The sequence below is a fragment of the Cydia pomonella genome, chromosome 5, assembly GCF_033807575.1.
Source record: "Cydia pomonella isolate Wapato2018A chromosome 5, ilCydPomo1, whole genome shotgun sequence".
NCBI classification, from domain to species: domain Eukaryota; kingdom Metazoa; phylum Arthropoda; class Insecta; order Lepidoptera; family Tortricidae; genus Cydia; species Cydia pomonella.
Window position 1 is genome coordinate 1,552,064 of NC_084707.1, and position 27,778 is coordinate 1,579,841.

General features: G+C 36.8%; 3 protein-coding genes across 3 annotated transcripts in view; 1 reads left to right on the forward strand and 2 right to left on the reverse strand.

Annotated features, from left to right (window-relative positions):
- LOC133518383 (uncharacterized) overlaps positions 1-27,778 on the forward strand; it is a 152,200-nt gene that overhangs the window by 37,611 nt on the left and 86,811 nt on the right. The gene's annotated exons all lie outside the window — the stretch shown is intronic.
- On the reverse strand, positions 1,276-15,630 carry LOC133518378 (maltase A1-like). Its single transcript, XM_061852054.1, has 11 exons — positions 14,859-15,630; positions 11,657-11,803; positions 10,954-11,133; positions 9,181-9,344; positions 8,702-8,871; positions 8,024-8,239; positions 7,010-7,211; positions 5,135-5,346; positions 4,375-4,519; positions 3,370-3,608; positions 1,276-1,456 (listed from the first exon to the last, which is right to left on the reverse strand). The coding sequence occupies exons 1-11, from the start codon at positions 14,962-14,964 to the stop codon at positions 1,384-1,386; spliced, it is 1,854 nt and encodes a 617-aa protein (XP_061708038.1). The 5' UTR covers positions 14,965-15,630; the 3' UTR covers positions 1,276-1,383.
- Positions 17,045-27,778, reverse strand: part of LOC133518379 (maltase A1-like) — a 29,983-nt gene continuing 19,249 nt past the window's right edge. The window contains exons 5-11 of the mRNA XM_061852055.1: positions 25,990-26,159; positions 25,476-25,691; positions 24,513-24,714; positions 23,281-23,492; positions 22,586-22,730; positions 19,779-20,017; positions 17,045-17,812 (exon numbers count right to left, since the gene is read on the reverse strand). Of these exons, the coding sequence (XP_061708039.1) occupies positions 17,740-17,812; positions 19,779-20,017; positions 22,586-22,730; positions 23,281-23,492; positions 24,513-24,714; positions 25,476-25,691; positions 25,990-26,159 (1,257 nt within the window). The 3' untranslated portion in view covers positions 17,045-17,739. The remainder of the gene's footprint in view (positions 17,813-19,778; positions 20,018-22,585; positions 22,731-23,280; positions 23,493-24,512; positions 24,715-25,475; positions 25,692-25,989; positions 26,160-27,778) is intronic.

The following is a 27,778-nucleotide window of genomic DNA, read 5'->3' on the forward strand; positions in this document are numbered from 1 at the left end:
TAAACAGCACCCTAGTTATAACCTAAGGAGTTACATAAGAGCCTCACATAGGGTCGGCACACTTACCCAGTTTTAACTTCATACGTCACAATTATCGTCGAGTTGACCCGTGTAGTATCCATTATAGGATTCCGGAAAGTTGCCGGTTACCGGCCGGGTACGGTTGAGTGACATGCTTTTCCAGTTTGAACTTTGGATGTGGCATTTTCTGCATTTGTTTGCACGAACCTATTTATACAATTTTGGAGTTCGTATTTTCTAAATGAGGTACGCAATCATTTTAGGTGCAAGTTTCATCTTTTGGACATATACAAAGTTCAGGCCTATACCTACATATGACTACTATTTTAAATTCAGTGATAGAATGAGGAGGCAACTTTATATACCCGGATAGTTATGTTTGTATGAAAAATATAAATATTATGTCAGTATATTTGAACTGAACTGAACTGAACTAATTATCGTTTATCACCGTAACTAAGACACACGTCACGATTTAAAATGACGTGAGTAACCGATGTTTTATGCACCAATTTCAATGATATAAATATATTGACGATTAGAAATGATCTGCTTTGCCCGAAGGCAGAGAATGATTTATAACAGTAAGTCCGCCTATTGTATGATAGTATTTTTTTTTCGCAATAAAAACATTAGTAAATACCATTCACACTGATTTAAACTTTTTCCTACTCCTCTACTGTTATCTGTCATTTATGCATTCATTAACACGAATATAAGAAAATCCATAAAAGATTTCAAGAAAAGTCTATATTGTCTATTCCTCATAAAAGCTCTTGTGCTTTTATACGCTATAACGTTACTGCGATTAATGGCTACCAACCTAACAAAACCAAAACGAATACGGTTTTAAACTAAGTGCATTGATGCCAACTTACAAAATATTTATTTGGTTGCATAGTAAAAATAATTACTTCATAAGTCAGAAACACGCATGTGACACCCGTAATATAGCAACACCCATAGACTACGAAGACCGCTTAGCGTTGCTTGTTAGTCTCCGTAGGCTACGGTGGCCAAAATTGAGAAAAAACTGTCCAAAAAATTAATTTAGCAAGTAGCAAGTACCAGGGCCTCATGAGTTACGAGGAGGTGTCGCCTACAACTGTTGCATAAAATACTATAATTATTTTGACTAAATATTATAATGGGTTATTTGAGTAGAGTCTTTTTCTTATTATACGCGATTAAGTCTAGTTTTAGTAAATAATAATAAATTCCATTTGTTTATTTATTTAAGGTTAAAAAACTTAATAATGATTTATTATTTATTATACTTACATAACAATAAAATCTCAATAATTAAGGATTACTTATCAATAAATACAAATCAATTAAAACAAATGAGAAAGATTTGCTAAATTATATCGGAGCTGCTTGTAAAACCAATGCTTCTCCTCGTTGAAGAGTTAGTTCTTCTCTGTCTATTATGTCTCTGAAACAAAAAAAAAATCTTTAACATTAAAAAAAAAAATTAAACTATAGCAACCTAATTTTATATGGTTTTAAGAACAACTATTTCTTTGCTCTGTTTTTACATCGAAGAAATTTAGTTAACCAATATACAACCCGATCTATCTGGTGGGCTTATTCTGATTATAAAATTAGATACAGATTTCACCTTGTTTTGATACGACATTAAGTCGTGTCATTAGCGACATGATAAAAATAACTTAAATGATCTGATCAAAAAAAGGCATATGGCACTGTGATCGATGTGTTTAATACCCATCATGACGGGCAAGATCTGAATGGTAACAGAACAAAAGACGAAATAGGCTATTGTATCACGTGTATTAATTAAAATGGATAGAGCATTAAACAAATATAAAGAGCTTAGCGTGTAGAAATCCTATTGATTTCAGATGTACAGTCAGCCAAAGCCAGTGACGGCCAAAGTGGGCTGAAATATATTAGTACACATAGTACACATCTTTATTTCCTTGGCAGTAAAAGTGTGTACGATGAATATGGCCTCCCGTCACTACCTGTTTGATGCTGACATATCATATAGATTTAGACGGTCATCGCTACTTTTCTAGGAAAGTGTCTTAACAGCTTAGAATGTACCAATGTTCTGGGAATCGTATCTCAATTGGTTTGTGCTATGTTATCATTTTGACGTTTCCCAAGTCTCATTTTGGGTCGCTGAGCCAACGGAGTAAGTAGTAAGTAGTAGTACAAAGACGAGATTCGGACCAATCCTAGTCTGTGCAACTTTGCGAGGAAAGAGTATGGAAAAATAAACGTCGAATTCCTATGAAAATATTGCATTGTCGTCTATATATAGTAGTACGCCCAACTTGTGATAACAATTTCGATGCAGAATTGGCTTAGGTGGACTATTATTATTTTATTTCCAAATATGCAAGTTTTCAGTTCTGAACCAAAACACTTAAACACAGTATGGTTTGACTGGTTAGTACATTAAGCGCGGTACTCTCAAACTTAATTAGGTACCAAAATATCCGAGGGTAAAACAAGTTTTACTTCACCTAATTATCCGCCCCATCCAAGATGGCGGCCTCTTTAATTATTATCCTGTGTTAACAAAATCAAAGGCGTTTCCTTAATCTCGGACATTTTGAGATAAGAGCGTTTCTGTTAAAAATCGGGCTATTATCTCCGCTTAATTTGGTTACGCCAGTTTACATTTTCAGTTATCTTGAATTTAATTTGGTTTTACTGGAGTTTTTAAAAGCGTTTGTTGAACGAAATTGAAATATGTTCACTGGTTTCATACTAGGTACTTATATTAAGTAAGTAAGGAAGTAAATATTGTTTATTGCACCACATACAAAACCAATTCAAACCAGAGTTACAATGGTATAAATAAAAGTATATGAACGGTACCTATGTTAATCACATTTCATCTATATCTCTAATTGTATCCTGTCTATTATATATTAAGCGTTAAGACCGTCTGTTGTTGCCTATAGTGTCAACATTTGTTGTTGAGAAATAAAAAAGTAATCCTCCTACCTAAATTGGACTTTCAAGCGTCTCAACCACATCTTCCAGAGCTTGATCACATAGGAGCCATGAAAGATTATTGAAAGAACTAAAGGGTGACTAACGCTTGACCGGGTCGGGGCCGGACTGGACCTTCCGGCTCTTCGTTTTCTATGAAAAGCACCACGTGATCACCGATCAGCCGTCATAGATAATGACGTGTCGGACGCTCCGGCCCGGTCTAGACTGAGTCATCCTTTACCCAGCATCTCTTGTAGGATGAAAACTGGCCAACTGTCGCCGATAGCGCCAAATGCGGTACGTAGGCTTCTGACTAAGTAGAAGGAACTGCCGGAAAATGCCCTGATGTATTTCTCCGTGGAAAGTTGAACTTACCCAGCATCTCGGCTAGAATGTATGCTTGCCACATACACGGTCGCTGGCAGCGTCAGATGCGGTACCCTGGACAGGTCCACTGTATCAGCCGTTTGTGCCACATTGAAGAGAAGAACCAGGGTATCATAAGTACGTAGGCTTCTGACTAGATAGAAGGAACTGTCGGAGAACGCCCTGATATCGTATTCTCCGTGGGAGAGTGTTGTGTGCTTGCGAAGGGCTGTCAGCTTTTGGTACACCTGAGAAAAAGTCCATGTTTTTGTTTTTATTAAACTAAGCGTTCTGATCTGCAACAGTTCCCTTCTCGAATTCAAAGACTCGGTTCGATTTCGTACTTTTTGAGTAACTAGTAAGAAATTGAACCCTTTCCAACCTTTTTTGTTGTAAGGCCTTCAAACATTCGCGATCCTATTATACAAATGGAACTTGTGCGATTTTGCCTATTTAATTGAACCTCCAATCAAGATTAAGCCTCTATTGGGTGCTTAATTTATTTTTCATTAGAAGCATAACATTTATAAGGAACATTTGCGGGGTTATTTAAACTTATGAGGAGTTAGGAAATGAGATTGTCACGATATAGGATATTTATAAAAATACTAGCTTCTGCCCGTGACTTCGTCTGCGTGAGATGATAATGATGATGATTATTAATAAAAACTATCGTAGATCCTTTCTCGGACTTCTAACTTTCTTCATGCCAAATGTTATCTAAGTCGGTTTAGCGGTTAAAGCACGACAGACAGAGTTACATTCGTTATAGAGTAGCTTATTAGTCCCAAAACTGAGCTGCTCAACTCTAACTCTAAGATTATATCTGGAACACACAGACAACCAGCGCCACGGATTACCGCGGCATTATGGTGAGTGGGGATATTTTAGCGTCCAAAGGTTTTATTATGTCTGCTTGCCTTCTTTTTTATGTTGTGGCGTTAAATAAATGTATTTTCTTTCTTCTTCTTTCTTTCTTCTATCTACTAAATAATCATGGTATTGGTACTATACCTTATAGTGGCTTCTAGCATCCTCCTTCTGCTTGGCCAAGTTAATCTCCATGTAGTCATCAGCTATTGGAAGCCAGGTGTCGTCGCTGATGGAGAACCCAGCGCTGGTGGTGTTGTCCCAATGGAATGGCGTTCTTGCTGGGTCTCTGAAATTAGCCTTTTGGTAATAAACGGACTAATGATTGACTACAGGGTCAAGAGATGAAGCTATGTTTAGACCAAGATAGAAAATGACAGAAGATTTAAGATTAATACCATTAGGCAGTCTAAGGCTGCGTTGTTTTACGAGAAAGACTAACAGAATGATATTTACCTAACCTTGCCCAGGGCTGCTTTAGTGGACAGTATTCTATAGGATGAAAAAAACACATCCCTCGCTACGCATCCTAGCACGTCTCTTGTGAAAACGCAGCTTAAGAGTTTGATCTGTTGGCAACTCCAACAGAAATAAAATCAGTCATTCATTCATGCCTTCGTTCTAACGCTTGCTCCGTTCTCGTGGGTTTGGCAATCTGTCGCCATGTTAAGTACAAATATTTCTGTGTTTTAATCATTAAATATAATGTGACCATCAAGACGGCTTTCTGTTCTTTGCCTATCAACTGAACCAGCCCCTAGATCTTCGCTGATCATAGTCGTTCTTGCTAATGAGGGACCTAGATAGTTTTAGGTCAGGGAACACAGAAGAGCGATGTCTATTACCACTCTCAATTACCATTCCATCAAGATCCTGGCCCTACTATAGTAGTACTACTTGTTACCTATTATATAGATGATAAGTGTCTTCATCGCCCCTATTACACGCTTCTACATCCACAGTATCCTCCCAGGACACGTATCCGTCCCTCATGCCTATCTCCTCCCCCTGATACGTGACTGCTACACCAGGCAGCAGCATGTTCAGAGCATTCAGACCGTCGACCATGGACTCGTTGAAGCGAGTCGGCATGCGGTTGTTGTCGTGGTTGCCTAACTGAAAGATAATTATTTTTGTAGTTAGTATATCTTTTGACAAAACTTATAAAATATTTAGGAATGCAGTGGATTGGCTCCATACAAGGCAATAGGTTCCCGATGCGCTCAATATCAAAGGTTAGATAGCAATCTTTGCGGAGTTGGGCTGGTTGGACTAGCCATTCCCCCACCCCCTTCACACGAAATAAGCGGCAGTTGTCGAATTTCGAAAACCTGCCCATGCTACAATACAATACTATTGTATCTCCGTTACGTGACGTTAGTCCTCAGCTGAAGACTAACGTTTACTTAAGAGTCCCCAGAAAGCTCGGTCATCTATACAAACGTAGCTACGCTCTTATTTTAAAGGGACTAGCCAGATTGCTCTGAAACTTGTACTTACAAAAGGATAAAGTATATCTATTGTTGTAATTAGTTTATTAAAGTTAAAAAATACAGTGAATTTAAGATTTTAAGATGAAACTTGTTTTTGCTTTATTTCGTTTGTTTTATAAAGTGCATCAATATAAACTAATTTTATTCCTAAATATACCTCACGTCATTGTATGTGCAAAGTTTCATTACAATCGAACACGTAGTTTTAAAATGAGAACGAAACTCTGTTTGTATGGGAAGGTGATTTTCGGCCGAGCTTGCCTTGAGACACTTAAGGAAGATTTTTGCTTGTTGCTTAGGTATAGTAAACTTCCTCAACATTGCCTATCGAGAAAATACCGGTGTATTGAAAATACAGGGATTCCATACCTAACAGCTGTCTTTATTATATTTTCTCTAATATACTCGGAAATGTTCACCTTATTGTAGCAAAAATAGTATAGAACTTCCCGTTCTTCGTTATGGTCAAACTCAAATTAAAAAAATTCAAACCATTATTGTCGTGTTTTAGCGGACGGGAAAGTTATTAATGTATTGTTTTTTACTTTTTAAAAAGGTGTATCTACTAAGAAAAACGCATACAGCCAATTAATATAGCTGCGGGCTACGTCTACACGACCAGGTCAGTATAATTTCAAGATAGTCGTGTAAGACCGACGTGTATGATCGTGCGAATACTGCTTAATGAAATCAAAGACTATAAGTATAACTTTTATATTTTTTAAGGATTTCATGCGTGCAAATACAGATTATATTGCACAATTATATTGAATGAGCGAATGTTGAATGGTACTGAATGGCAGAATAGTTGTGCCTTTAACTTTTAAAAAATAATTAAAGAGGGAAACGACGATTAATGACGTTTTTGATGTGAAGATTAGATTTAATGCTGGTACATGTTTAAATTACGATTATTTTACCTGATTTCCTCGCATGTTTGGAGAAAAGCACTATATATGCCTCGGCAGGAACAGCAATTCGTGGATTCGTCTCGAAAACGAAACTCATCCACAAATTGCCCTTTCCCGGCCTCTGCAATAATATACTATTAAAATAACAACCGCCGTTCTCTTAACGGATGTACTTACGTTACGTCTGATAGGTATAAAGTTAATAAGGACTTTATAACCCCCTACAATGATGAAGTTTTTTTATTACTCGAAAGTGAACTACTTTCGAGTAATAAAACCCCCGTAACGAAAAGACAATTCAAATCAATCTAACTAAACCAAACGACGCCACACCAAGAGAACTCAATTTTATTCCAAGTCTTTCAAGTTACTTACCACCCAATTCGGCACCGCTCCAAACGGCATATACGAAAGCCACTTCAAGATGACGTACACGAAGTCCCGCGCCCTGGACTCGGACGACAAATCCGTGATGAAGTCAAAGTTGAAGGGGAAGTGCGTTCCGGCCTTGCCGTCCTCGTTGCCGTAGTATAGCATCGTCATGCTGATGTTGGCGTAGCCTTCGGCGAAGAGGACGCTGGGGAAAAATAAGGTTTCATTGACAAAAGTAACTATATGAATGTTATTGCCAGCGATGGTGATGGTGGCTGGAGAAGCTAGTCCCTAAAACCAGCTAATCTGTATAGTGAGAAGTACTTTTAATTAATTTTTATGAAATTGATTCATTGTTTATTGTTTGTCCAGTCATCCTTGTATTCTCTGGAATGGTAATTCACTGCTGTCGGATGAATACTAGTATGGGGTGTAGATTAAAAGGAAGCTCACTAATTGTATAATACAACTCGTATATAGAAAAAAATCATTATTCTATCTCTCTTAACGTATAAAACCTAAAACAGCGCCATCTACAACTTCACCTTTGGCCTTCTTTATTAATGTTTTAGTCACTAAATTTTATTGTTACGAGTCTAAAAGTAACCATTTAGCTAAATATATGTCAATACTAATTTCTACGCTATCATAATTTTTAACGTTTTTTGTTAATATTTAATAGAAGCAGTACTGGCGCAGTCTTCAGTAGGATTCGATGAGGAGACCAATATAGAAACTGTTGAATAGAACATCAACTTTAATTGCGGCATTTTTAACCGACTTCAATATTTTTTTTAAGTAAAGGAGGTTCTCAATTCGGTTGTATCTTTTCGAATCAAAAACAAATCGTCAGTTCGAAATATGGCAATCTAATTTATTTACCTATATTATCCCTTTATTCAAAATGATTTAATATATTCTTTATCTACATTATAAGTCTTATTTAAGTAATTTTGCATAAAACTATAATTGAGTATGATAAAATATCAAATTGTACAAGTATTATTATGTACTTACCGAGTATCACCACCATGCTCAGCCTGATACTGATCAGTAAACTCTCTCCACTCGTACACGACATCGTACAGCTCTATCAGATCCTTAGTGTAGAGAGGGATGGTGTACTCGAGCTGGTGGGGCTCAAACTGGATTAGCCCGCTGAGGGGATTATCGGGGTATCTGCCATCGTGGTCTGCTGGATCTGCCTCGATCATGTAGGGAAGGGCATCCACTCTGGAAAGTAAACAATTTTCAATACATCTGTCAAAGTCAATGTGAAATAGGCGAACTACATGGAAAATACTTTCGGACAGCAGGATAACATTGAAAATACGTGCTTCTAAAACAATATGTAATACAGGAATGAATATCGAAATAATAGACACATGTCATGTCAAACCGAAGACTTAATCAACCTGCATGCATAATAACAAAGAACCATGTTAATTACCCGACCACCAGCTAGGATTATCTGTAGATTAGGAATCTTCAAATATATTAGTGAAATTAAACAAGTTCACATTCTGGTTTGATTCTGTCAATTATTCAGGATATTGAAGGGCTGACACAGATCCCCGATGGAACAGTTCCTGGATCAAGAATTTGTGGAGATATAACTGCTGGATGCTGTTGGTCCAGTCCCAAGTAGAGCCAATAAACTATCTGTTCTGTAGGTTATAAGATACAGGTACCAACCTGAAGCCATCAGCACCCTCATCAAGCCAGAACCGCATGATGTTGATCATCTCGTCTTTCACGGGCTGGTGTCGGAAGTTAAAGTCTGCCTGCTCCACCGCGAACTGGTGGAGGTAGAACTGCTGGCGGGTGCTGCTCCACTCCCAGGCAGAGCCACCAAAGTGACTAATCTGGGGGTTATTACAATGTCTTGTAAGGATGAGTTATAACTAGTGTGTTAACGAAACCGAAATCAAAGGTTCGATCTTGACCGAGTTTCAGTTTCGGTCGAAATTTCTATAGACGGTAAAACCGTCCTCGTAGAGAATACATAACTTCTATATATCTAATAAGTTATTGTCATTATCAAAATAACTAAACATAACAAACATAAATACATAAGGTTGAACAGCTAGAAACAACAGCGCCCTATGCTTCTCGGAGACACTGCAAGCAAAAAATCGTTGATTCGTACTGCCAAAGCAATAAGGGAGACTTACCCAGTTGGAAGGTGGCAGGATATTGCTCTCATTCTCAGGATCAGGATACCCGTCAGCCCAGACAAAGTAGTCTGCGAACTCAGGGTTACCACCTTCGGACTCTATGAAGTAATCCGAGTAGGTGCTGGCGTGGTTTGGCACGAAGTCTAGCAGAACTTTAATGCCTGGAGACAATAAATAATTACTTGATATAGAAAGAAAAAAAGGAAGAAAGAATGACATTTACTAACGTTAAAATTAGTAAGTATAACAGAAAATAAAATACAATTAAGTGACGTAAACGAATCCCACTCAGCATAATGCCACGGCCAGCGAGTCCTTGTCTTTGGTAGCTTAAGGTAATAACGAATAACGACACAGATCCAAACAGAAAAAAGACATAATATAATGTGGTACAATTTTTTCTTATTTTTTTGAAGATAAAAATATACTTTATCATGTTTTACAAAATAATTATGTATGTTACTTTCCTCTTATTCAAAATGAAAAGTAGAGTCTTTAACTCGGGTGAAAGGCATCATTTCATCCCTTGGTTAACAGTCTACTATATCATCCATGTTTATGTCTGTAACTCGTGCAGTAGTAACCAAGTCCAAAACTTATAATAAGTAGTTAAAATACAGCAAAGCCAAAACACACACCCAAGTTATAAATGTGATAGCATACTTATCCATTTCTAAGTTCTTAAACAAGAAAATCCAACAGTCCAACTGTCTATAGGTGATAATTCTGTCAATATTAGTTCTACTTATTATATGTACCTATAGCTAAGTACGTATATTAGCTGCTTATTTATTATTTATAACAGAACTCCCTTTATTTTAGGGTGGCTATATATAACCCCGTTAAATTGTTAATGGTGTACTTTAACCTAGTTTCGGATATTTTGAAATGATGAATTGAAAATTCTGTGAATATACTTGTAAATTCTTTTTCTTTGTTAATTTATTATTACAAGTACAGAATTATAAATCGACACGAGTTATTTCTTATTTTCTGCACTTGTATCGTAAATAACTATTTTATGGTAGGTACATAAGTATGTATGTAGGCATAGGACAGTATCTACAACAAAGATGTACAAGTAAATGATAATGAAGTAAATTCTTTGTACACAATATACCTACATACATATTTTTAAATGGGTCAAATACGAACTATTTGAGATAATTGTCTCAAAAATTATCCAGAACAATCCTTCTACTTTTTGCTGTTTAATGTAATGGTTTACCATATCTTTAAATCACTGTAAGACTTCCCCCGAAAAGTAAGATATCAACGAAATTATCTTATCTTCAGGATATTCCGGATTTGACAAACAAATATCTAATTACCTACATTGGCGCTTTATCAGGAAAATCATGTGTGTTAAAAATAGCAAATGACGTACGTAAGTGTTGGATAATTATTTTTCCGGCTATTTTTGCGATAAGTAAATAACATTAATTTTTTTGTAAAGAAATCACTATATGGTGTTTTTATTGAATTCTGATACTTACTGCAAATCATTGAACTATTCGAAGCAGAAGTTCTTTATTTTATTTCGTGCTATTAAAAGGCTCCAACAGCTCTATAAAGTCCTCAATGGTCCTGTATTCGAGGTGAATTTTGTATAAATAGCAAGTTTTATGTCTTATTTCTTTCGTTACATTGCTGTATTTGGTCGATGGACTGAATTCATAGCAATCTGTATTATTTATCAGTATATCGAATATTGTATTCTTGAACCGTCTAAAGGGGTTTAAGGTTGACAAATAGTGCAAGGATACTCACCCAAACTATGTGCCTTCTGCAAAAGCTCTCTAAAGTCCTCCATGGTCCCGTACTCATGATGGATATTGTAGAAGTTGCTGATGTCGTACCCGAAGTCGATCATCGGTGATTCGAAGATTGGCGACATCCAGATTGCGTCGATACCGGCATCGGGGAAATGTTCTAGTTCACTGATGATACCTTAAAAAATATAATATGTTGTTACAATCTGCTAAAAGCTTTTATACTATTGTGACACAACTTTGACACGAATAATCATAGTTCATCTTCCGCGGATCATTAAGTGGGACTGAAGCCAGTCTGAAAATACAATCAGAAAATTTGGCTTTACAGGTCTAACTTTGTTTACGTCCAAAAGAGAGACGTGAATGTAATTGATGTGTATGAAATAAGCAAATGAATTTAACAGCATAATTCCAGCATAGAGGCTGGCGTTGGTCTTCTGTGAGGCTCAATCTGTGGTGACTCTTGCCCTTATTGCACCACGCTGACAATTTGCTGTCTGACACTGTGAATTCAACGTAAGTTGTTGGGCCTACTCGTAAGTAAACATTGATGCTATGTACCGTTGTTACTTACCGTCCCAGAAAAGTTCAGGAAATGGTCAGTGTCAGGTGTCAATGTCAAGTTTGTGAAATAGGCACCTGCAGACACCAATATTTCCTTTACATGTATATTAGATTTATATAAAATCTTTATGTACCCTGTAAATCACCGATGCCGTCTCCATCGCTGTCTTTAAAGGACCTCGGGTAAATCTGGTATAGCACGCAGTGCTCCCACCAGTCCAAGGGCTTCAGCTCTGGGGGCTCAGGGCCTTGGGAAGACAGGACGCCCCAGGTGATGCCAACTGAGAAAAAAGAGGAAGCTTAAGCTTATAAAGCAGTTGATACTGAAGTACAGTCACGGACATTAATTGCAGAGTTATTTAAGGTTCAAGCTAATGTGGTTGTCGTTACTAACGGTATGCAATGTCCGATGTGAAGTAAACCCTAAATGGCTGTACCTCACAAATAAAAAACACATTCAGGCCAATTCGGTGCACTGAAATCAAACCGATATTCGGGCGTCTCATTCTCACTTATACTCGTACGGACTATGAGCAAGATGAACGCGCAAATGATAGCTTATGATTCCAATATCCTGCACCAACTCAGATCTTTCGGTTTGGCTCATGGATGACTGGTAGAGAATGCTTTCTGGCATTAAGTCCACCATTTGTAATCTTCATATATTGTGCAATAAAGTTTAAATAAATATCATTCTAATATCGGTTTGATGTCACTGACCTAACGGTGGATAAAAATATCTGGAAGAACCATTATTTTATGAAAGTATATATTGAATATGCCAACAATTTATAAATTAGAGAAGGCAATAATGATACTCGTTAGGAATTCTTTGCTATCGGCCCTTAACTTATAAATATTTACGGTAATTAAAATAGCTACAAGTTCAATACCCTTGATATTTAAATAATTATAGTCACTGCGCCAGACGCATAACCAGATTTTTTTGTGGGCAAGGTACAGTCGAGTTCATAAATATGTATAAATATTTTCACCTTATAATGTATACATATTTATGAACTCGACGGTACATTTAGTGAGGTCCTCTGATTGCGCAAGAAATAACGAACATATTTACGTTATGTCCGAGATATAAGTACTTATTTGAAGCGCGAGGCCCTTCGGTCCGCGAGGCCGTTCGGTCCGCGAGGCCGTTCGGTCCGCGAGGCCCTTCGGTCCGAGAGGCCGTAGGCGATGGCCCACGTCACCCACGCCAAACGCCGCCTCTGCTGCGTCTTATAAAACAAAGTCCCCCGCCGCATCTGCCTGTGTGTATGTATATTCGCAATAAACTCAAAAACTACTGAACGGATTTTATGCCGTTTTCACCAATCAATAGAGTGATTCTTGAGAAAGATTTAAGTGTATAATTTGTTTATATAGCCGTGCAAAACCGGGGCGGGTCGCTAGTATCTAGTAACTGTACCTACAAGGGCACTTAATATTCGATAACCATTTACTATATTTCATCACATCAAAAACATGAAAACCAATCGAAACTTGATTTAAGATTTGTCTGAATTAAAATCGTTACTTTGAAGAGAAGTCTTAAGTGTAACAATAGAAACTTGCGAAATCTGGGCTCAGACAAAAAGTAGATTGATGGAACAAGGGCTGAAACTTAACTCAAATATATTTAAATTGGGAATAAGCTTTCGCCTCATTTCAATGTCAAGTTCTAATTAATAGTAAAGGTCAACAAATGAATGACGATTTTCTATGAATTATACTTAAAAATCTACGATAAACTCAAAGGTTAATACCTAAATACTCAGCTTTATATGACAATCAAAGAATATAATACTCTTTACGATGATATACCACAATACTATACACATGTACGTAGTAAGATTAATCAATGAAAATATGGCATTGATAAATACGATTATGAAAAATATACTGCGTTAAGATCTGTTTTAATATCTCTGATAGGAATATGACAATTTGATTGAACAATTCATAAGCCAGTCATCTGCTTTTATAGATTTTTTGTAGAAAAATGACTGATCGGTCGGGCAAATTCGGACAATCGAATTGAATATTGATCACCTGGGATAAAAAATAGGGATTGCTTTAGGTATCTATATATATACACATACACACGCCGGTGGCAAACAAGCATACGGCCCGCCTGATGGACGCCTGAAACTCCTGAGGTGTTACTTTACGTACTGAATCCAATGATTCTTACAAGACACATATTTCGTTTAGTCAATTTGCATCAACAATAGTTTATACTTACTTTTAAGCCTGAGAATTTTGCACGTAGTAAAATATAAGTAAAATACTCGTATTCATTGAAATTTTGCTTAATACCTTAGTTAGTTAGTTAGTTTTGTCAGGACCTTTACCGCAACCTTAATTTATTAATATATAACGCACATCAATAAGAAATATCGTTGAGATTCTCACACTAACATAGCGATATAATATTTTCTAGTAAATACATTTAATTTAGAAGGTTTAGAATCAGAGCCCCTAGTGTACATTTTTTCGATTTCGAAACATGACGTACGCGTTTGCATTAAGTCTCATTTAGTATGGGATTTAGACAGAGCGCGCCAAGCGGAACGTTTTGGAAACTCAAAATCCCATACAAAATGAGATTTAACGTAAACGCGTACGTCACGTTACGCCATCGAATAAATTTACCCTAGGGGTACAGAATCAGATCATTTATTTGCTTTTCACGTGTAAATACATGCAAAAACAGTGATAAAATATACTTTACAGTACATATGGGGCTACTTTATAGCACTAGTGCGAGAAGTAGCATATTACGTTACTGTGTCGAACATTTAAAGGGCCATATGTACTGTAAAACGTTGTACGATACATGTGCGAATAGGTAATTCGCAACTCGTGTCGATTTAAAACACTCCCTTCGGTCGTGTTTTAATTTATCGCCACTCGTTTCGAATTTCCTATTTTTCGCACTTGTAACGTAATGTACTATTAAAGTACTTACATGGTAAAATTGCTCACGTGTGGTACATGTTATTCAATAAGATTCAAGATGGTTTATCATTATTGTTTGTATGAGTGATTTGGAAAAAAAACCTAGTTAAGGACCTGTAATTAGTCAAAAGTTAATTCATTCCATTATGTTACAAATAAGAAACAAACACATTAATTTATGTTTAAGTTATATGCATGAAAGTATGTAATCGTATGCTGTAGACTTTGTCAGAATTAAGTACAATAAATAAAATACAGTACAATTTACATGGTTAATTTTCGTAACAGAAATAAATCAATTAACTTTAAACTAATCACAGCTGCTCTGCTTTGTAACTATGCATAATTATGTTTTTTTTTTGTAATTCACCCGTATACCTGCAATCCACCCCAACACCGCTATAACCCCAACAGTGATCACCAAAACCTTCAGCACTGTCCCCATGTTGATTAACAACTGAGGCCCGAGGACAGACCCCTGCATAATAATCTTATCTGCGATTATATTCGCGATTACAGATTTATATCTATTTGCCTCATATAATCATGTGAAGCGCTGGTGGCCTAGCGGTAAGAGCGTGCGACTTGCAATCCGGAGGTCGCGGGTTCAAACCCCGGCTCGTACCAATGAGGTTTTCGGAATTTATGTACGAAATATCATTTGATAATTACCAGTCGCTTTTCGGTGAAGGAAAACATCGTGAGGAAACCGGACTAATCCCAACAAGGCCTAGTTTATCCTCTGGGTTGGAAGGTCAGATGGCAGTCGCTTTCGTAAAAACTAGTGCCTACGCCACATCTTGGGATTAGTTGTCAAGCGGACCCCAGGCTCCCATGAGCCGTGGCAAAATGCGGGGACAACGCGAGGAAGAAGAAGAAGAAGCCTCATATAATCATGTATGTATTTGCGTATTATGCTATATTTGTGGTGATTATAATGTGTTATAAATATCTTCTCTGTGGTATTCCTTTCATTTTTAGTTTCCGAGATACAGAAAGTGCATAAGGTTGGTTTTAATGATTTTCCTTATTTTCGCGAGACATAAAGCATTGCTAAAATAAGCTAGTATTAAAATAACATGTAAGCACTAACTGCCAACAAAACTAAGTATATACTTAGTTAAGGCTAAACTTACTTAAGATAATCTCCAAATATCTTATACCCTTAAACGAGCAATTCTTGTATATATATTTCTGTGATCTCGGAAACGGCTCTAACGGTTTCGCTGAAATTTAGTAGATGGGGGTTTTTGGGGGTATACAATCGATCTAGATTAGTCTTATGTTTGGGAAAACGCGTGTTTTCGAGTTTTCATGCGTTTTTCTTTCGATGCAGAATATGGTCGCTAATTTCGTGTTGCCGGCCGCTGTCCGTCTGGTCCAGCGGGTTAAGACGCGGACGGCTAGAAACGAGTGTTACGGGTTCGAATCTCGCCCGGTGACTAACTAACGTCCCGGTTTTTTTTATATGCTCAAGTTTATATATTTTTTTTTAATTTTTATTGTTTTAGACAAGTTTAATTTAGTAAAAAAATGTAGTTAAGATTAACACCTATACACCACCATATTACAATAAATAGTTACGAGTATAACTGAGCAAAGCTCGGTCGCCCAGGTACTAGAGATTTTAACTGAGTTCAGACTGTACCTCAACAACAACACTGAAATAAACAGTTTTTTTTTTTCACGCCGGTCTTTTTCCATACGTTTGCCTCTCAATTGTTTCGATTTTGTGGTTGGAGTTACTTTGAGACTATGAATTGAAAATGTTAAATTGACACATTGTGAGGTGTTTATTACATACGACGTTTTGCCTATAATTTTAGTAACAATACTACGTTTCGGATCTTAACTTAAGACCTTAATAATGTCTAAAATAATCAATTGTAGAATGTAAGTAAGTAATACGACTTTATGCCTCTCTTTTACATTGGGGAGAAAAAAAATCGGGTCTAATAAATTTAACATAAATACCGCCTTTTTAAATATAATAAAAGGAATTACAGCGTTTTTACGTATCCAAAATAGAAGGTAAAAAGGCTTTTCTCAATAAAAAAATAATGGTATGTCTAGCCTACATAGTACGTGAAATAATGACAAACATGTAGCCGGCTAAATAAAGCGGTAATGACTAAATGAAACCAGGTTCTTGTAGTAAAAATATAATTGTAAAAATATGTACAATAAAATAAACTAATATCCGTCAGTACGCGAATCTACTCTAAAACAATAAAATATCGTCACTGGCCTTAACGTTCTTGAATCTTCATCGAGCCAAACGATGAATCCTGGCAGCAGGTTCTACTGAGGGCTACGCGGGCCCACCAGGCGCAAGCTGATGAAAAGTTCAGCAGCGATTGCCAAGAAAATAAGTAGTCTTCAATTTTAAACGAGAAGAAAGGGCTGCAACAATCATTCGTTCTTATATTTCGGGTCGGAACCTAACCCAAGCCTCAGTCAGTTACAAGAACCAGTGACGTACAAATAAGACTTGGGTTGGGATTAGGTTAAAACACCTGCAGAACTTAAAACTATTATACATATATAGGCTGCGTTAGGGGCAGCCCGTTAAGAAATCTGTTTTATATAATAATACAGCGTTTAAGCTTGAATAATATTAGAAAAATGTAATTTGAGTCGTGCGATTCGCATTCAAATTGTCGAGAAAATTTCACCCGAAGAAAAGAAAAGACGAGCGTGAAGGGCATATTTTTTTATTACCGGCCAGTGCGCGCGGTGACTGCACCATGCAGGTTTGCCATGTTACACCGTATCCAAGATCACGGCCTTCTGCATCTGACCCTTGATCCAACCACCTAGTGAGAGTCTCTCAAGGTGTTGGTCGAGACTCTTCGCTATGAGACCGTTCTTATGATTTCCTTAATTATTCTTAATTCTTTTATTACCAACTAACTTTTATTTTCTAAAATAACATCGGGGTATATGGCATAAAATGTAATATGTTTCAGTGTAAACATTAGTATTATTATTAGGTACCTATGATATTATTAAACATAATGGCTTAGGTATATAAGGGCTTAAGGTGAAACTGCCTCCTAGTCTAGTCGGTAGTGAACCTGCCCATGAAGCAGCAGGTATGTATGTAAACACTTTATTGTACATAAGGTACAGGTAAAGATACAATAAAAGGAAAAAATAATGATGTTTGCAATGTACAAAGGCGAACTTATCGTTATAATTAAGAATTACCTATCAATAAATACAAATCAATTAAAACAAATGAGAAAGATTTGCTAAATTATATCGGAGCTGCTTGTAAAACCAATGCTTCTCCTCGTTGAAGAGATAGTTCTTCTCTGTCTATTATGTCTCTGAAACAAAAAACAAGTAAATTCATTACCATTAAAAAATAATACTTATTATTATGAAACTATAGCAACCGAATTTTACATGGTTTTAAGAACACCTATGTCTTTTAGTCTGTTTCTGCATCGAAGAAATTTAGTTAACCAATATACAACCCAATCTATCTTGTGGGCTTATTCTGATTATAAAATTAGATACAGTTTTCATCTTGTTTCGATACGACATTAAGTCGTGTCATTAGCGACATGATAAAAATAACTTAAATGATCTGATCAAAAAAAGGCATATGGCACTGTGATCGATGTGTTTAATACCCATCATGACGGGCAAGATCTGAATGGTAACAGAACAAAAGACAAAATAGGCTATTGTATCACGGGTATTCATTAAAATGGACAAAGCATTAACAAATATAAAGAGCTTAGCGTGTAGAAATCCTATTGATTTCAGATGTAGTCAGCCAAAGCCAGTGACGGCCAAAGTGGGCTGATATATATTAGTACACATAGTACACATCTTTATTTCCTTGGCAGTAAAAGTGTGTACGATGAATATGGCCTCCCGTCACTACCTGTTTGATGCTGACATATCATATAGATTTAGACGGTCATCGCTACTTTTCTAGGAAAGTGTCTTAACAGCTTAGAATGTACCAATGTTCTGGGAATCGTATCTCAATTGGTTTGTGCTTTGTTATCATTTTGACGTTTCACAAAGACGAGATTCGGACCAATCCTAGTCTGTGCAACTTTGCGAGGAAAGAGTATGGAAAAATAAACGTCGAATTCCTATGAAAATATTGTATTGTCGTCTAATATACAGTAGTACTCCCAACAGTCCCAACTTGTGATAACAATTTCGATGCAGAATTGGCGTAGGTGGATTATTATTATTTTATTTCCAAATATGCAAGTTTACAGTTCTGAACCAAAACACTTAAACACAGTATAGTTGGTTTGACTGGTTAGTACATTAAGCGCGGTACTCTCAAACTTAATTAGGTACCAAAATATCCGAGGGTAAAACAAGTTTTACTTCACCTAATTATCCGCCCCATCCAAGATGGCGGCCTCTTTAATTATTATCCTGTGTTAACAAAATCAAAGGCGTTTCCTTAATCTCGGACATTTTGAGATAAGAGTGTTTCTGTTAAAAATCGGGCTATTATCTCCGCTTGATTTGGTTACGACAGTTTACATTTTCAGTTATCTTGAATTTAATTTGGTTTTACTGGAGTTTTTAAAAGCGTTTGTTGAACGAAATTGAAATATGTTCACTGGTTTCATACCAGGTACTTATATTAACTAAGTAAGGAAGTAAATATTCTTTATTGCACCACATACAAAACCAATTAAAACCAGAGTTACAATGGTATAAATAAAAGTATATGAACGGTACCTATGTTAATCACATTTCATCTATATCTTTCATTGTATCTAGGCTATTATGTATTAAGCATTAAGACCGTCTGTTGTTACCTATAGTGCCGACATTTGTTTTTTTTGCTTAGTGTTAGTTTTTAGTCCCAAACAAGCAAAAAGTTAAACAATTTTAGACATAAAAAGTATGAGAAATGAAAAAGTAATCCTCCTACTTAAATTGGACCTTCAAGCGTCTCGACCACATCTTCCAGAGCTTGATGATATAGGAGCCATGAAAGATTATTGACAGAACTAAAGGGTGACTCACGCTTGACCGGGCCGGGGCCGGACCGGACCTTCCGGCTCTTCATTTTCTATGGAAATCACCACGTGATCACCGATCAGCCGTCATAGATAATGACGTGTCGGACGCTCCGGCCCGGCCCCGGCCCGGTCTAGACTGAGTCATCCTTTACCCAGCATCTCTTGTAGGATGAAAACTGGCCAACTGTCGCCGATAGCGCCAAATGCGGTACGTAGGCTTCTGACTAAGTAGAAGGAACTGCCGGAAAATGCCCTGATGTATTTCTCCGTGGAAAGTTGAACTTACCCAGCATCTCGGCTAGAATGTATGCTTGCCACATACACGGTCGCTGGCAGCGACAGATGCGGTACCCTGGACAAGTCCACTGTTTCAGCAGTTTGTGCCACATTGAAGAGAAGAACCAGGGTATCATAAGTACGTAGGCTTCTGACTAGATAGAAGGAACTGTCGGAGAACGCCCTGATATCGTATTCTCCGTGGGAGAGTGTTGTGTGCTTGCGAAGGGCTGTCAGCTTTTGGTACACCTGAGAAAAAAGTACATTGTTTTTTATTAAACTAACAAAACCATTTAAAAAATCTATTTGTTTTTCTTTCCATTTACAGAGGAATAATGGTAAAGTGGAATATAAATTTGAATGTGGGTAGTTTTGCACATTATAATTTTGACAGAGGTAAACATAATTTTCTCAGTCTTCCGCTGACCACGAACGCTGTAGTGTTTGGAACTTCGGGATGTATTTTAAATTCAATATTTATAGGATATAGATGGATTATTAAAGTGGTTTTATTTCATAAGAATATTTTAATAGATTTTTTTTAAAAGCTTTCACACATCTCTATTCTAAATTAAGCGAAATCATTAACGAAAGTGTAATCTTCTCACATAATTTATGTTCACGTTATGCTAGTAGGTATTTACTTTGCGAGAATTCGCCCGGACCCGAAATCAATTTCAAATTCGAAACTTTGATTAACGCTGTAGCCCAAATCAGAACTTAGTACACGCTATTAGGTAAAGTAGTATTTACCACACCAGCTCTTTAATTTAAAAAAAAACTGATAAGAAAATGACATTTTACAGATGTTTTAAGTAATATAATGGAAATTTTTAGTTATTTTCTCATGTTGTCTGCTAAATTATTTATTGATTCAATGTGAATATTTAATAATGTTTATTTCGTCGCGTTGGTGTGGTGAAAAAAATTGTTTTTCACTCGGTTAGCAAAGTATGTTTTGTGCTAGTATTATAAATCATTGTACTTATATGGATATTCGTGTATGGGCATTGTTAATAGTAAATGAGATACGAGTAGTCGGGTTGAGCTGGAGGCCAGAAGGGTCGCTGAAGATAGGAAGGTGGCGCGAGCTTGTGAAGGCCCTTTGCACCTCTGGGGTGCCTTAGGACAGCAACAACAAGATATGGACACTATAAGTACCTGAATTATTGGACAGATGAAATAAAATGTTTGAAAGAGCGACGCATTAAAATTGTACATCGTAACATAACTAAATCTGAAAAGAAACTGAAACTTTTAACGGTTCTCAGTATAAATATAATTAAACCAAAATTGGTGGTTCCATAAAAGGTGCCCCGTGACGATATTTTCATCAAATTTTATGCGCAAAGTTGTTAATGCTTCATAAAAAGTTTACTATTATTGCTCGATTCGCTTTACTTGCACAATCTGCAGGTTCATATTAAGTATAGGTGATAAGCAGTAATAAATAAGAAAAAAAAAAAATTATGTCGGGGTTGTTGTTTTGCGGTCAACCAAATCCATTGAAATTGACACAATCTTGTTCTGTTATGACGTCTTCTGTATGTTATTATTTTTTTTTTATCTAAATATTTATTTTAGAAAGAGTTTTATAGCCTATAACCATTTTAGTAGAAGTATATTTTATTACTTAAACAAAAATAACACAGCAAAATTTATAAGACCAATGCACGATCGTATCAGTCTGTGCTGTAAGGGATACGATTATAACACATACATATAAATAGTACAAAGAACTTATCCCTTTAAACGACCTCTTCCAATTCATTTTAACCTGTGTAAATGTGCACATACACATACACAAATAAAATTGCACTATACCGCGTTCTGATCTGCAACAGTTCCCTTCTCATTCAAAGACTCAGTTCGATTTCGTACTTTTTAAGTAACTAGTAAGAAATTGAACCCTTTCCAACCTTTTTTGGGATCCGCTGGATTAGACGTCTTAAACTTCGTTGTAAGGCCTTCAAACATTCGGGATCCTATTATACAAATGGAACTTGTGCGAATTTGCCTATTTAAATGAACCTCCAATCAAGATTAAGCCTCTATTACTTGGGTGCTTAATATATTTTTCATTAGAAGAATAAAATTTATAAGGAACATTTGCGGGTTGATATTAAACTTTTGAGGAGTTAGGAAATGAGATTTTCAAGATATAGGATTATTATAAAAATACTTGCTTCTGCCTGCGACGTGATTTGCGTTAGATGATGATGATGATTAATAAACAGAATTATGGGGTAGTGACCCTGCCTATGAAGCCGATGGTCCCGGGTTCAAATCTTGGTAAAGGCATTTATTTGTGTGATGAGCACGGATGGATATTGTACCTGACTCATGGGTATTTTCTATGTATTTAAGTATTTATAAACATTATATATATATCGTTGCATAAATGCCCACAACATAAGCCTTATCGAGCTTACTGTGGGGTTTAGTAAATTTGTGTAATAATGTCCTTTAATATTTATTTATTCTTCGAACTTCAACTATCTCCATACCAAATTTCATCTTAGTCGATTTAGCAGTTAACAGGTCATTTTATATATAGTAGTGTGACTATTAAGCTGAAGATGCGGGTTCGATTCCCGCCTGGGCCACCGGTAGACTTGATCACTTCTTCTTTAGTGTATGATATCTATTTCGGTTTTTAATTCAGACAGACATAGTTACTTTCGTTATTAACTAGCTTTATGGTCTGATTCGAATTTTAAGATACGTCAATTAGGTCTAGATACGATATGGATCGGATGTATTAGTGTCAAACTACATAATGCTTTCTATTAGATAATCACCGGATTGGTACTATACCTTATAGTGGCTTCTAGTATCCTCCTTCTGCTTCGCCAGATTAATCTCCATGTAGTCATCAGCGACTGGGAGCCAGGTGTACTCGCTGCTGGAGAACCCAGCGTTGGTGGTGTTGTCCCAATGGAATGGCGTTCTTGCTGGATCTCTGAAATTAGCCTTTTGTTAATAAACTGACCAAAGGTTGACCATAAGGTAGATGAAGATGAGTTTAGACTAGGATAGAAGATGACAGGAGATCTAAGATTAATACCATAAGGCAATCTAAGACTGTATTTTTACTAGAAACTTGCGAGAAAAACCAATAGAATGATTTCATTTGCGTATCCTCGCCCAGCGCTACTTTAGTGGACATTATTCTATTGTTTTTTTACAAATACTTCACTCGCTACGCATTCTCGTTCCTTGCACATCTCTTGCGAAAAGTGTCTAGTCGTTCTTGCTAAATAAGCGACCTACATTGTTTAAGACAGATAACACAGAGGAGCGATGTCCGTTACCAGTCTGAATTACCATTTCATCAAGATCCTGACATTTACAACTGGCGTGTCTACTATAATCAAGTTTTTGTTGGCTTTAAAATTCAAATAATCAGCTGAAAGCTATTAAGTGGCCTTTATTGTGGGGCTTCGATTTCTGAGAATTTTCTCGGATATCTTTAGATCCTGTTGAACATGAATTTAATCATGATAAGTTACCTAGAATATAGATGATAAGTGTCCTCATCGCCCCTATTACACGCCTCCACATCCACAGTATCCTCCCAGGACACGTATCCGTCCCTCATGCCGATCTCCTCCCCCTGGTACGTGACTGCTACACCAGGCAGCAGCATGTTCAGAGCATTCAGACCGTCGACCATGGACTCGTTGAAGCGAGTCGGCATGCGGTTGTTGTCGTGGTTGCCAAACTGGAAGATAATTATTTTTGTAGTCAGTATATCTTTTGACAAAGCCTATAAAACATTGAGTAATGTAGCGGTTTGGCTCCATACAAGGCATTTTGCCTCTCTTCTCGGGACTCCGAGATATCTTCCCGAGGTCCTACTCAACACCAAAAGTTAGATAGCAATCTTTAAGAAGTTTGGCTGGTTGGACCAGCCTACTCCTCACTTTCTTCACGCAAAATAGGCGCCAGTTGTCCAGTTGCGTAAAACCTGTCCGTGCTACAATACAGTACTATTGTGTAATCTCTTTGAATAAATAAATTGTATCTCCGTTACGTAATGTTAGTCCTCAAGGACTGAAGACTAACGTTTACTTAAGCTCTCGGTTCTCCATACAAACGTCGTTATGCTCTTATTTTAAAGGACTAGCTAGACTGCTCTGTAACTTTGTACTTACAATAGGAAAAAGTATATCTAGGGCTGTAATTAGTCTATGTAACCTCAGATACCATAGTTAAAAAATATAGCTAATTTAAGATTTTCAGACAAAACTTGTTTTTGTTCTATTTCGCATGTTTTTTAACAAATTTCAGCCCTAATTATACCTCATATGTCATTGTTTTGCAAAGTTTTATTACAATCCAACATGTAGTTTTAAAATGAGTACGAAACTGAGATTATTAAACCGGGAAGGTAAAATTCAGCAGAGCTGGTCGGGGACCCTAGATAAGGAAAAATTTTATTTCTTGCTTAGGTATCGTAAATGTCCTCAACACTGCCTATCGAGAAATCACCGGTCTATTGAAAATATATGGATTCTTTACCTAGCAGCTATCTTTATTTTATTAAAAATAACAGTAACCTTTCTTTTAATGAATGTATGTTACGTCTGATCTATATAAAGTTAATAAGGATTGTATAGCCCTAAAAAGCTGAGGTTTCTTTATTAGTTCACAGTAACGAAAAGATAATTCATTCAAACCGAACCAAACCACACCATACCAAGGGAACTAAGTTTTGTTCCAAGTCTTTCAAGATACTTACCACCCAATTCGGCACCGCTCCAAACGGCATATACGACAGCCACTTCAAGATGACGTAAACGAAGTCCCTCGCACTGGACTCGGACGACACGTCTGTGATGAAGTCGAAGTTGAAGGGGAAGTGCGCTCCGGTCTCGCCATCCTCGTTGCCGTAGTACAACATCGTCATGCTGATGTTCGCGTAGCCTTCGGAGAAGAGGACACTGGGAAAAAATAATGTTTCATTGTCAAAAGTAACTGTATGAATGTAATAACATTCATGCCAACGATGGCTGGTGAAGCTAATCTCTAAAACTAGCTAATCTGTTCGTAAGATTGATTTTTTGTTCTTCGTCTTAAATTTTTCTGGAATGGAAATTCTCCGTTTTCGGAAAATAGATTAAAAGGTAGCTCTTTGATTTTATAATATAGTTCACACATAGAGAAACAATATTATCCTATCTCTCTTAACGTATAGAACCTAGAAAAGTGCCGTCTACAACTTCACCTTCGGCCTTCTCCAATAATGGCTTAGTCACTAAAGTTTAGTGTTACGAATCTAAAAGTAATCTTTCAGTTAAAGATAGATCAATACTAATGTATACGCTATCAAAAGTTTTTAATATTTTTTGTTAATATTTAATAGTAGCGGCACTGGCGCAGTCAGTAGGATTCCATGAAGAGACCAAAATAGAAACAACTGTTGAATGGAACACCAACTTTAATTGCGGCATTTTTAACTGACTTCAATATTTTTTAAGCAAAGGAGGTTCTCACTTCGATTGTATTTTTCCATCAACACAAAATGAGTTGGAACAAAGCGTCAGTTCGAAATAAGGCAATCTAATTTATCTATCCCTTTATTCAAAAGGTTTTAAAATATTGTTTTATATCTACATTATAACTCTTATTTAAGTAATTTTGCATAAAACTATGATTGAGTATGATCAAATATCAAATTGTACAAGCATTATTATGTACTTACCGAGTATCACCTCCATGCTCAGCCTGATACTGATCAGTGAACTCTCTCCACTCGTACACGACATCGTACAGCTCTATAAGATCCTTGGTGTAGAGAGGGATAGTGTACCCAAGCTGGTGGGACTCGAACTGTATTAGCCCGCTGAGGGGATCATCGGGGTATCTGCCATTGTGGTCTGCTGGATCTGCCTCGATCATGTAAGGAAGGGCATCCACTCTGGAAAGTTTAAGAACAACGTTAATTATATGACCAGCGCAGCATCAGCTAGAATTATCTTTAGATTACGAATCTGCTAATATTTTAGTGGTATTGCATATTTAAAACTAGATATAATTAAGCAAGTTAACATTCTGGTTTGATTCTGTTAATTATTCAGGGTATTTAAGGGCTGACAACAATTCCCAATCCTGCATCAGGAATTGGTGGAGATATAACTACTGGATAATGTTGTTCCACTCCCAAGTAGAGCCAATCAACTTTAAGTTATGTTGGTTAATTCATGATATATACCAACCTGAATCCATCAACACCCTCATCAAGCCAGAACCGCATGATATTGATCATCTCGTCCTTCACAGGCTGATGTCGGAAGTTGAAGTCTGCCTGCTCCACCGCGAACTGATGGAGGTAGAACTGCTGGCGAGTGCTGCTCCATTGCCACGCAGAGCCACCGAATTGACTAACCTGTGGGTTATTACAATGTCTTGTTAGAACGAGTTAGTGTCCGATCGAAACCGGATTTTTACCGAAACCGAAGATTCGGTATTGGCTTAATTTTGGGTCCCTCCGTAACTTATATATAGGTTAAAATCGTTAAAAGAAATGACAAATAAAAACCATTATACACCTTTAATTCGTGCAAGTTATATTATAAATGTCCGATATATGTGCTATACGGACTTCGCCTATTTTAATTAATTAAAACTGCTTGAAACCGAACCTTCAAATGCGGGTTCACTACCCACTAGGCTAGACCGGTCGTCGAATAAGCTAATAACACCTGAATCATATGTTTCTTTGTTACATTATTCTAAAATCCACATAGTAGAGGTTTTTATCATGATCAGCTTTAGCCAGTGTTATTATTGGGATAACGAAAATATTTTGTTTATTTTGGGAAACAATACATTTTTCCGATACGCTCGAAAGTAATTTTCCGGTCCGTAAGTTATCTCTTTGCAAAAAGTCACATACGAGGGTTCGTTGCTGCATAATAGGGTTAAACTAGTGGATATCTTTTAGCTTTTATTTATTATTACGTCGGTGGCAAACAAGCATACGGCCCGCCTGATGGTAAGCAGTCTCCGTAGCCTATATACGCCTGCAACTCCAGGGGAGTTACATGCGCGTTGCCGACCCTAACACTCCGCACCCTCGTTGAGCTCTAGCAACCTTACTCACCGGCAGGAACACAACACTATGAGTAGGGTCTAGTGTTATTTGGCTGCGGTTTTCTGTAAGGTGGAGGTACTTCCCCAGTTGGGCTCTGCTCTAGATCTGGAATGACATCCGCTGTGCTGTGCCCTACCACACAAAGCGAGATGACATTCACAATGCCCATACCTCTCTTGTGGACGTTGTTTAAGGACGTTCCCGGATCCAAGGATGTGCATTTTTTAGTTTATAAAATTAGACCTGTGGCTACTTTCTACTCATTGCTTGAAACTACAAATAATATTTATTTTATTTAACCATAAATTTCTTATGATTAGGCTTCGCCTAGTAAATAAAAAATCGGCCAAGTGCGAGTTGGACTCGCCCATGAAGGGTTCCGTACCATTTATGACGTATTAAAAAAAACTACTTACTAGATCTGGTTCAAACCAATTTTCGGTGGAAGTTTGCATGGTAATATATATCATATTTTTTTTTTAGATTTTTCATTCTGTTATTTTAGAAGTTACAGGGGGGGGGACACATTTTTTCACTTTGGAAGTGTCTCTCGCGCAAACTATTCAGTTTAGAAAAAAATAATATTAGGAAAGTGTCTCTCGCGCAAACTATTCAGTTTAGAAAAAAAATATATTAGAAACCTCAATATCATTTTTAAAGACCTATCCATAGATATCTCACACGTATGGGTTTGATGAAAATATATTTTTTGAGTTTCTGTTCTAAGTATGGGGAACCCCCAAAATTTATTGTTTTTTTTTTCTATTTTTGTGTAAAAATCCTAATGCGGTTCATAGAATACATCTACTTACCAAGTTTGAACAGTATAGCTCTTATGGTTTCGGAAAAAAGTGGCTGTGACATAATCGGACAGACAGACGGACATGACGAATCTATAAGGGTTCCATTTT